At 38.9% G+C, this 12253-nt stretch overlaps 1 protein-coding gene across 7 annotated transcripts in view; it reads left to right on the top strand.

Moving 5' to 3' along the window:
• Nucleotides 1–12253, top strand: part of SLC9A9 (solute carrier family 9 member A9) — a 687543-nt gene that overhangs the window by 317984 nt on the left and 357306 nt on the right. For all 7 annotated transcript variants that reach the window (XR_007155680.1, XM_047875494.1, XM_047875495.1 and 4 more), the window contains one exon: nt 7058–7163. Coding sequence is in view for 6 of the 7 variants with exons in the window: in XM_047875494.1 (XP_047731450.1) it covers nt 7058–7163 (106 nt within the window). In the remaining variant the exon portion in view is untranslated. The remainder of the gene's footprint in view (nt 1–7057; nt 7164–12253) is intronic.

Below are 12253 nucleotides of genomic sequence, written 5' to 3'. Positions count from 1 at the left end.
AGGATCTAAAAAACACCACCCCCAACCCCAGATTTATTCTCATGTTTCTGTCTTTTCAATTTTTATGTGTCTTATTTATTTTTCTCTCCTTAATGTCAAACCTCATGATCTTCAGATTACCCTCTTATACTCTTAGTGACTTCTAAGGACCATATTTTTGGCTTTTAAGCACAAGAGGAAGTAGATTATGCTGGAACACCATTCAGCCATGTTTGAAGTCCAGGAAAAGATGTGTGATTATCAGTGCTTTTATTATGCATCTACATATTGAAGAAACAATCTCTGTCCACAAAGCACATACATTCCAAAAAAAGCACTTAAACAAATACAAATAATAATGACAGAAATGTGATTCCAGAAGTGTGCTAGTGGAGTTAATGTGAAAAGAATAATTTTCCTCATTTAAGAGTTATTGGAGGGATGCCTGGGTGGCTCAGTAAGGTAAGCATCCGACTCTTGATTTTGGCTCAGGTCATGATCTCAGGGTCTTGAGATTAAGTCCTACCTCTGGCTCCGTGCTGAGCATGGAGCCTGCTTAGGAGTCTCTTTCTCTCTCCCTCTGCCCTTCCCCTGCAAAAAAGTTATTAGAAATCCTCTTCATATATGCTGAAAGAATTAGCTCATTATTGCATGACAAAAGATACTAAGATCTAGGGAGCCTTGCTCAACAGGAATCCAAGAAGAGAATTAAGCTCTATAGAAAATGATTTGCGGACTTTTTTTTCATTTCTTTACAAGGTGATGCTTAGCTAGTATCACCCTTAATGCATAGAATATAAGCTAGTCCATTAAATAAACAAATGGCTTAAGACAGTGCTTCTCAAGCTTTTTGTTGTCACAACCCCTATATAACTCTTCAAAATTAGGGAAGACCTCAAGGAGTTTATGTGTATTATATCTATCAATATGTACCATATTAGAATGTAAAAAATTTTAAACATATTTTGTTAATTTAAAATTATAATAATAAACTATTTACATCTTAAATAACATATTTTTATGAAAAATAAATTTCCAAAACAAAAACAATTTAATGAGAAGAGTAACATTGTTTTATATTTTTAAATATGTGTTGTAATAGAAGACAGCTGGATTCTCACATCTGCCTCTGCATTCACTTGCACTATCCCACATCATCTAGCCCCTGGAAAATTCCACTGTACACAGATGAAAGACTAAGAATGAAAAATGCAAGTGACATTTTCATATTATTCTGAAAATGGTTTTGACCTTGGGGATCTTCCTGTGTAGGTCTCAGGAAGCTCCAGGAGTCCCTAGATGATACTTTGAAGACATTGCCTTCAGGCAATAGAGCTTATTTCTCCTAAGGATCCCTGATGAAGAAGACTATAATAGTGTGGTTGCATATAGTATTTTCTCCACTACTAACTCTGTACCAAAATGATATATCATACTGATGGCCAAAATAAGATTACAACGTTTTAAGGCTAAATCATTCATGGTGTTTTATATAACTTCTAATTTAGAATTACTTCAATGAAGTAACTTCTAGTGATTAACTTTCTAGATCTAGTATCACTTCTCTGTCCTATTTCAGAAGGGTGAGGTTTTCTAGTTGTATTTCTGGGTTATGATTAGCAGAGCTTGACTGGCAAAACCAATCTGTGTACTGATTCTGCTGCTGATTCTCCACTGAGAAGGATTAGACTCAAAGAGTTCCAGTATTTCATACATCAATTTTTCTGGAAGCTTCTCCTTGTAATCTCACTATGTACAGTATTTCAGAAAAGTGGGGAAAGTTACAGGAAAATTTCCTCCTCCATCATCCCTCTGAGAAAAAGAAAACGCATTTTCACAATACTCACTTTTAGAAAGGAAAAATGCTACCTTGTTTATGAGAATTCCAGGGTTCTCCACCTGTCAGGCCTGACGCAATTCAGCTGCACAAGCCTGAGATATTTGATTCTCCATGTGTCGGGGACAAGTGTCATACATACTGATTTGCACAGACAACCAGAGAGATCACTCTCCAGGGAAAGCCAGCATTTTGACAAGGCTGAGTGATGACTTAGAACAACAGGGGTAGGAACTATTGTGTGGAATTGCCCATAGACCCAGGCAGATCTTGTGCCAGGTCGTTGAGAGCTGCCACATTAAAATATAATTTGAAATTTAAATTCCTTGTAAAACAACAAAAAAATATGGGTCAGAAAGCTACTAATGGAGATCCTAGGGAAAGGACTGTCACTAAATTACCCTGAAGACTTTGAAGTGACTGAAAGAGCAAGAGCATTAGAAAAGTGGTCAGTTAAAATGCTAGAAGTAGGGGTGCCTGGGTGGCGCAGTTGGTTAAGCGTCCGACTTCAGCCAGGTCACGATCTTGCGGTCCGTGAGTTCAAGCCCTGCGTTGGGCTCTGGGTTGATGGCTCGGAGCCTGGAGCCTGTTTCCGATTCTGTGTCTCCCTCTCTCTCTGCCCCTCCCCCGTTCATGCTCTGTCTCTCTCTGTCCCAAAAATAAAAAAAAAAAATGCTAGAAGTAAAAAAAAAAGGCAAAAAAGCAAAACATCTTTTAAGAGTCAGCACATGGAGGCATTGATGGGGTCAGGCAGTCACCATCTGTATTTTTATTCCCAGGTATGTTTATTATATTTGAGATGATAAAATACTAGTTTTGATGATCTAATAAGGTAATAAGGTTGTAGTAGGAGACAAGACTCTTGGTATGATGAAGAAATTAATCTAAATATCATATTACTTCACTGTTACAGCTTTTCTCTTGAAGAATGAGAATTATATATGACCTTAACAGTTTTTCATAAAACTTGAATCATCCCGCCCCCAACCAGCAGACATTTTCAACCCTCTTTTAGCCTCTAATTTATACCTTTGTCTCCTTGCTCTTAGCAAGATCTTGCTTTCCTGAGAAGACAACTTTATTTCAACCCCTCAATTGTTCTCTGCCTTCTCTAGACCTTGATCCAGCCATTTCCCTTCTTTTTCCTCTGTCTTCAGCCTCTTTCCTCTGGCTTATTCTGCACAGCCTATGAATTAGAAATCTAAGAGAAATCTTCACTTGGCTTTATACTCCATAGGCTACTATTTTTTTCTCTTTCCATCCCTTATCACCAGCTTCTGAGAAGTGCAGTCCACACCACTCCTAATCATTCATGCCCCCTGCTACCCCTTGGTGTTTGACTGCTACAATTATTTTCTCAGATATCTCTAATTATTCAATGACATTTCTTAATCATCCACTACTCTTACCTGGAATAGGGGTGTGTGTGTGTGTGTGTGTGTGTTGATCTATTTACACATGAGGTTATATGTGCTTACTTGTGTGATATCTATTATTTGTGTCCCTTACTTGACAGACAAAGTGGGTTTTTCCTCTAGCTAAAAGGTCAGGTAGGGAGAAGGTGGCCCCAAACCCCAACAGGGGTGCTGGAACTTGCCACTAAGATATAAGTGGAACTAAAGTGTGACCAAGATAAATATGACCAAAGTCAGAGGTTTAAGAAATTGGATTGTGTCTCCTCCCCTTCCTATCTACAAGGTGTCTGTCCAGTGTGTTCTCCTCATACTATCACGAGAAGGCTCATCTAAATAGGCATTGGTTTTTGGCCAGCCTTGAGCCCAGATTGTCCTTACAAACCCAGCCAGGTGTGGGCAGAGCTGGTGTGAGTGTGTCCTCCATTGTTGCAAGAGATGGTCTCCTGGGAAGGTACATACGAGTCTTGGACGTTCTGTGTAAGATTGAGCCCTGCCAGCAAGCTAATTAAATGAGTTGTTTAAGAGCTCCAAGCTTAGCAGCAAGAGTGGGTTGCTAATTTCCTGACTCACCTATTCAACTCACTTGTGGTCCCAGCAAATATTCCCTCTTGTAGGACACACTGCCTGGCTTTATTTCAAAGCTATTCCATTTCTTCACAGGGTAGATAGGAATGTGCAAAGTAATAGCTTTTCTCTTTTGTGTGGGATATCGCTTATGAAGTAGAGTTCAGTTCTTTGTGCAAAAGGAATTGTGGGAATGTCAGAACAGTTTTGAACAAAACTGCATATTCAGTTAAAATCCTTTCCCTTCAAATGCCCTAAGTTCTCACTGGAAAGATGAGGAGTCCCTGTTAGCACAGAGGAGACCCTATAACTGGGGAGGTGGGGAGTGGAATCCCCACCTTTGTCCCTATTTGCGAGCCTAGGAAATGCTGTGGGAGTGTAGATGAGCTGCAAGTCATCTTCAGAGCTTAGAAATACAAATAACTACAGTGACTAAAGTCAACAACAGAGCTGCCATGATAGAATTTTGTAGTTTAGGAGTAAATTTACTTTTGTTCCACAAGATCCTAGCAAAAGGAATATGTTCATATTTAAAACCCCTAACTGAAGCCTCTTTGTTTTGATGAGGGTCTTTACCCAAAAAGAAGAAAGAGGTACTTTTTCTTAGCAGAGGTAATTGCTACGTCTCCTTACTACCACTACCTGCAAAGGCTAAGGGTTGTAGCAAATGTGAATAGCTACCAACTACTAGAGAATACATCTCTGCCTTTTACCTGTCATAATTAAGGACCTATGCAGCTAGAATAATGAAATTGACTATATGCCTGGTAAAATGGAATCTGGCTAATTGTCATGCCAATTCATGAAATTTTATTTCTCTTGTCTCTTCTACCTCAAAGCTGGTTGTTGAGTTCAATACTCCTTCCTCTAGGATAACTTTTAGTAAATAAAAATCTATTTACAGAAATTCATGATGGATAGTTTCCAGCTGATTTGTTCATGCTTAGAGTTATGTTTGGCAAATATACCATATGTGTTTTTTATGTTTCTTTTTCTCCACTCATCTCTTAACTGTAAATGTCCCCCAAGAATCTCCTATGAACTCTCTTCTTTGTCTATATACTTTGCCCAGGGACTCGGTCATTCTCATGGCTTTATGTTTCATCTATGTGTTTATTAACCCCAAATTCTTTCGTCTGCCTCAACGCTGTAGAGTTCAAACCTTTTATTTCCAGATTTCTTATTAAAATTGCCACTTGAGGGGCACCTGGGTGGCGCAGTCGGTTAAGCGTCCGACTTCAGCCAGGTCACGCTCTCGCGGTCCGAGAGTTTGAGCCCCGCGTCAGGCTCTGGGCTGATGGCTTGGAGCCTAGAGCCTGTTTCCGATTCTGTGTCTCCCTCTCTCTCTGCCCCTCCCCCGTTCATGCTCTGTCTCTCTCTGTCCCAGAAATAAATAAAAACGTTGAAAAAAAAATTAAAAAAAAAATTGCCACTTGAAATTCCACCTGACTATTTAAGTCAGCATGTCCAAAACCAAACTTAGTGGATTCCCCTGTCTACAAACTATTTCTCTTATGCAACCTCATCTACTAATTGTCCAGGATTAAAACCCAGAATCACTCCCTGCTGCCTCTCAAACACCAAGACTCACCAATTCTCTATCCCAAATATCTGGGACATAGAGTCTCTTCTGCTGTGTCCCCTCTGCCATTGCCTTTTACTTATTCACTCATTAAAGGCTTACTATATTGTAGCACTGTCCTAAGGGCTACTGACATTCAGGGAAGATGAGAATCAATGAATAAGTGAAATACAAAGCACTGTGGTCATTGACCTATCAGAACCCAGAATGGTGGACGTATAGGGTGGAGCAGGATGTTCAGGAGTTTGTGAGTCTGAATCTAGGACTCTTCTAGTACAACCATCTCTTGCTAGAACATTTCGGAAAGCCTCCAGCCATATGTCCATTCTGCCCTCTGCCTTTCTGCCTGTGCTTTATTTTCAGAACTGAAATCAGATTGTCACTCTTCTGACTAAATTCCTTTCGTGGCTCCCTACTGCAGCAGAACAAGTGCCAAATTTCTTCACTCTACTTACAAAACCTTCCAACTCAGCTTTTGTTCCCCATAGCACTATTCTTTTATACAACATAGTTACTAACCTCACAGTCCATGAAATAGGAAAGGAAAGAACAGAAATGAAAATGTCCACTCTGCCTTAAAAATTTACCATCAGTAGCATTCCCAACCATCCTCTTTACCCCTTTGGCAATCAACTCAGCGGATCATTTTCCTAATGATTGCTGTTCACACTTTGCAAAACTGTTTAAAGTATCAAGACACTGAATGGTTTTGGTGAACACAGATAATCAGTATGTGATTATTTACTGTCCTGATGTACTCTGAGAGCTTCTGTATGATATGTGGCATATAGTAGCCATGCAGCAGTCTGCCAGAAACAAGTCCTTAGGTCTTGCTCTTAGAAACATCGGGTTCATCTTTATAGATAAGTATAATCTCAAGAGAGAATGAGCCAGGTGCTGGCCACCTCTCCCTTCTCAGGAGTGGGCCATGAAACAACATTCATACATTAATGTATTCATTCACTCATTCATGCATCAAACACTTATTGAGAGTTTGCCAAGTACCCTGTGTTGCAAAGATGTGCCCTATCCCCAGGGAGCTCACAGTGTTTTCTCTGATAGGTTTTGTGATTTGATTCAAATGCTGGGATCAAAAAGGAGTGAGTCAGATGTCTGCTGAGGGATCGGGGTCCTGGGGAACACTTGAGAGGTTTTTAAAGATTGAAGAAAGTTTTATGTTGGAGTAAGAAGGGGTGTGTGTGTGTGTGTGTGTGTGTGTGTGTGTGTGTGTGTGTTTAAAGAAGGGGGGAATGGTAGCTCATGGATGGGAAAGAAATCTCTGCCTTGGTAAAGTGAACCAAAATGCAAAGTTAATTTAAAAAACTACATGATCTGGGGAGATTGTAGCAAGTTCAATATGGCTTGAGGCAGGCAGCAAAGGGTTGACAGGGGATACAGGGGGAGATGCTGGAAGGTAAACAAGGTGCAGATTATAGAAGACTTGTACCAAGGAGCTCAAACTTTCTCTCTAAGCAGTGAGAAGCCCTGAGAAATCTCTAACGGGGGAATGACTCATTAGTTGTGTGTTTTTTTTTTTTAATAAAGATCTAGTGTGGGTACAGAGGATTGATTTGAGAAAATGAGCATTTAATGAATTCTTTTCAGAGGTGACCACACCCAAGGATAAATACATGGCTATGCTTCAGCTAACCCTGTATATTTGTGTGTGTTTCCTCCTAGTGACTGTGCTGGCCATTTTCCATGAACTGCACGTCGACCCTGACCTATACACACTCCTGTTTGGGGAGAGTGTGTTGAATGATGCAGTGGCCATTGTCCTTACATAGTAAGTACTAGAACTGGGCCTCTGTTTTTTTGATCATGTGAAATATGCTTCTGCTTGGTGATAATTCCCAGTGGCTTTAATAGTATCTTTTCTCTTATGTCAAAGAGGTGTGGCAATTTCTAGTTTTTAAGGAATTGTTACCACAGAAGATCTCTAATAATGGGTACAATTCATTAGGTACCTAATTTTTAACACTATTAATGAGTTTCATGTTTCTAACCTATTACAAGGTACCACCCAGAGGGTAACTGTTTTTTTCCCCAGGTGCCTATATTTAGCTGATTCACTTCGAGTTCCTAAAATGCATGTAAATGAGCTTCCTTCATTTCAAATCAACATCATTTACTTTTTTTCTTTATACATGCCATTTTCCAGATAATGGACTAATGCTAACTATTGTATTTATAGTAAGTCTGACAAATTGGAGATAGAACTTGAGAGTCAGAATACTCTTTATTTCTCAATGCAAATGTAATGTGTTATAGGAGTACACACATCTTGAAATCATCGTGTCACATGTGAAACTAATGGAGCTTCAGCTAAGCGCTGACATAATTTTCCCTTGATCCTGGAAGAATTTTCCTTTCGAGATGAAAACTAGTGCTCTTTCCTCACCTTCCCTTTAGACACTTACCATTTATATTTAGTAAATGCCACTTCGGTGGCTTTCACTATGTCAAAGGTCTCTTCTTGGTTTTCGATTAAGACCAACATTTTGGGCAACTGTCAAATAACCCAAAGGAAAACAGCTATCTGATAATTAAATGTGACAACAGGATTCAATTCAGGGTGTTAATTACTTCAAATGCATTTGAAAATGTATTGTGAAGTAACAAAGGATTTTTAAAAGTCAGATCTCACGGAGGGAAGCAGGAAATCACAGAGCAGAACGACTCTTCTGCCAGCTGACATTTCTTAAGGCTACCACCCAAAGTTGTCACTGAGCTCAGCAAATTTTAAGCAAGTGTCTCCAGATAAACTGTTATTTCACCTGGCCATTGAGAGTGCCTCTCCTGCATTAAAGGAAAATACCAGTGAGTGCAAATTAAGAGCAAAAGCCATGGCAGATTCACAAATGCTAAATTAGGATGCTTTTAAAGAAACACTGAGAACAATTAATTAGGACATCAGGAATCTCTGTCCAAGAAATACTAGTATTAAAGGAACATTTGGAATAATTTTTTTTTAATCTGCTGAGTTCCTCATTTTTGTGTCCTGGGCTGCCAAGTTGTAAAAGGCCAAGTGAGGCGAAACCACCAAAGCACAAATGCGCTTGGGAAAGAACCATGCAGCTACAACCAAAGGAAGGTTTGGCCTTTCCACTTTCAGCCCTACCATTCACAGTAGTTTTCCATTTAAAATGCAGACTCCAGGGATGAATGTTGATGCTGTTGTGCACAAGCCCAGGGGCATTTGAAACAATCTATTTATTATCTCTTTAGGTCAATACATGGTTATTACTGGCACTGCCTTTTCTACTCATCTACCCATGTGTTGCATGTCTTCTAAAGTGTTTCCAACCGTGGAAAGATCTCTTTCCTTTTTTTCTAGCCATGGGACACTTGCCATTCTAGCCAAAATCTTAGGTTTCGCAGGTTTGGCAATTTAGGTGTCATGCAGAGTGAACCCAATGAGTTCCACCTTTAAAGTAAAAGTAAAACTAAATTAGGAATACTTGACATGGAAACCTCCACTTTCAGACCTGCAGGCTCTTTCTTCTACCTGGTGCACCTGGACCCCACTGGCCTCTTTCTGAGCTCTACTGAGTAGAATGCCCCTACGCTGCCTGGGATCCAAACTGTTTGGCCACCAGTGCCATCTGTTGCTGACCACACCCTCCACTCTGTGCAGTTTTCCACAGTGGTGTCCTCTTCACTTTGCTCACTTGCTTACTTGCTTTTTACACTTACATCACAGCACATATGACCATCTCTTTTTATATACCTACTTACACACACATATTCCCTTTCCTTTTAATGCCTCATCCCCACACTGTCTCTTCCAACTATCTTCTTGCTCCCTATTTAAAAGTTTTGCATGACTTTCAGACCAGAAGTTCAAACATTTGTTTCTTCACTTTTCTCTTCCTTCACATTAAACCATGCACAGCACCCTGACACAACTCTCTGGCTGGTAACTCATGCCTTTACATGCACAGAGTTCACTACTTCCCAGCTTCTGTTACTTCCTAATCAAGTCTTTCAGCACTTACCTCAGTCTCCTTCGGGAACCACTAGCCCACATGCTAAGCTCCTACTCCAGCCCTGCATGAACCTTGGTCAATTCCCTTCCAGCACAGCAGGGCAATCTTGGGTTTGAACTTATATTTGCCTTTTTAGATAGTGAGTTTTGGAAGAGCGAATCTATGTGCTTGAAATGCATATTAAAAGAACAAATAAAACTTCTTTTGTGTTTTCCTCTTCTTAGTTCCATCTTTGTGTAGTTTTGAAGTTTAAGAATAGTGATACAGCTCTTCTTGTGCCATGGAAAAGAGAAGTTACACATTTTGATGTGAAGTTGAGTATAATAAAGAACTCAAATCATTGACCACTTTGGCCCTTGGCACTACCTCCAGAGCTCCTTTGGAATGGCCACATAGTTTCATTTACTTTCTCATCTCCCACCACCAAATGTCCTTGTTTAAGAACTATCCTTTCCAGTTTTAGTATTTTTTAAATTTTAATTTAAAATTTTAAATTTTTAAAATTTACAGTGCTGTGATCTAGCATTTCATTCAAATATATAGTAATTTAGCCACATTTTAGATTAAGTCAGCTTTTCTGTGCTAGTCTAAGAAGCACGTGGCAAATTATAATACTGTTTCTTAGGTTAAATGTGCTCTGAATTTCAGACAACTAATGTATAATTAAATTTGATGACCACAACTATTGTACACAGCAGCAGGTGGTGGATGGTGTCCGGAGAGCTTAAAAAGAGGTTGTCCAGAAGTGTTCATCTTAAAATAAAAGTAACTTTATTTAACAAAAATTTTTGAAATTAGCCTCTCTCTTACCCATACTGTCATTTTAAGTATGTACAGAGTGTCATGCCCAAAAGTGTAGTACGTGGACTGGTTCATAAATGAATGAATTCCACATGATGGTTCTGGACTTCTAAAGATTGTGTAATAGTCTATGAAGAAAGGCAAAAGACATACTGGAGAGGGACGTGTGTTTTTGAATCTTGAACAAAGACATTACTTTCAGAGGCAATATGGTAGAATAGAAAGTCAAAAGAGCTGATGTCAGGCTTGCCATGAATTAGCGGTGCAGTTATTACAGTTGACAGGAAACCAACCCAAATTGGAGTAAGCAAAAAGGGAATTTGTGTTGGCTGTGTTGACTGAACGGCAGGAGTAGAAATGGCAGCAAAGGAGCCAGTGAAATGAGCAGGACTCCTTTTTTTTTCCCCTCACTCAGCTTCTTCAGGGTTAACTCCCTCACCTGGTCCCAAGTTGGCTGCCAGCATCTCCTAGGACTATATCTTTCTTCAGGAGAATAGAGCAAGAATCTCTGTCCCATTAGTCCCAGTCCAAATCTTAGTACACCTGACAGATTGTGACGCCATTTCAGACCCTCTTGTGGCCAAGGAAATGTCCTGCGTTTATTGGCTCAGCTCTAAGGCATATGCGTCAGGAGTTTAAAACTGCGCTCATTTTCACCAGGAAGTACATAAACTAAGACTGGGAAAAGGTAGGATTATTGCTCAGAGTGATATTGCCACAAAAAAGAAGTGGATGGTGCACAGAAACTAAAGAAAACCAAAACTAGAAGCCATGACAGTGACTCCATACAGCTGTGAGCTCTTCATGCTTGCTTCCTTGCCTGTATCTATATACTTTACAAAATTGTTCTGAGCGATAAATAAAGCAATATAGTTAGAAAGACTATAATTCTATATAATTGACGCTATATAAAGATATATACTTATAATTTATATAACCATTTATATCAAGATCTTTCATTCTACTTACACAGATCTCTTTCATTTCATTAAAATGGCTAAGGATAGACCTGCTTCTAGTGAAGCATTCCTTCATAAATACGACATTTTATGATCCAAGGAATATAGAGAATAACCATTTTCACATGTGGTTTACCCCATTAAGAGTGAGCCACTTAGTTAAAGCATGCCGTCTAAAGTTGATAAATCAAGAAATAGAGGTTGAAGTATATTACTTAAAGTTACAAAGGCACTCACAGCGAAAATTGATATTACTCATGGGAGTTAGTTGGAGGAGGGGAGAGGGGAAGGAAGGAATAAGTTAATGAAAATGTCACATCTCTCATAGTAATTAATGTACACTGTGTAGAGTTGACAAATCAAGAAATGGATGTATCTGCCTATCACTTAGAGTCACAGGGCAACCATCAGAAGAACTAAAACCATAAATGGTTAAAAGGAGATACTTTTGCTATGTAGAACTATGATTTATGCGAAGGGGACAAATGTAATTTAACTCTTTATTTTGCATCTTTTTATACTGAGTGTTTGTATTTGTTTGAATTATATTTATTTAAAATATTCTTTAGGTGATCAAGGTATCAAAAGCAGAAACTAGGAAAGAAAAGCAATCTATTTGATGGCAATACAGTCGAACAATTCTAGGAGGCAAGAGTCACCACAAATAAAATTAAATGATGAAGGATAAACCATGAAAGCAGTTTCAACACACAATGTTGATAGGTTGGTGGTCTTCATAACATACATGATAAATTGTAAATCTCCTTAATGTACCAAATGTATTAGTTATGTGACTTTAGGTAAACTACTTAACTTTTCTGTGCCTCAGATGCCTTGTTATAAAACAAGGCTGGTAATACCACTCACCTCATTAGATGAGATTAAACATAGAATACCAGAACAGAGCCTGGCTTATAACACTCAATAAACATTATATATTAGCTGCTGATATTACTACTGTTGTCAAACACCAATAAGGAAAAGGTAAACATGATAGAAAAATGGGCAAAAGACATAAGTAGGTAATGAACAGAAGAAACATAAATGGCTGATAACACTATGAAATAAGATCTGCTTCACTAATAACAAAGCAAATTAAACCAATAATAAGTATCATTTTTTGACAA

The sequence above is a fragment of the Prionailurus viverrinus genome, chromosome C2 (assembly GCF_022837055.1).
Source record: "Prionailurus viverrinus isolate Anna chromosome C2, UM_Priviv_1.0, whole genome shotgun sequence".
NCBI lineage: Eukaryota > Metazoa > Chordata > Mammalia > Carnivora > Felidae > Prionailurus > Prionailurus viverrinus.
This window is presented reverse-complemented; position numbering and strand designations above follow the sequence as displayed.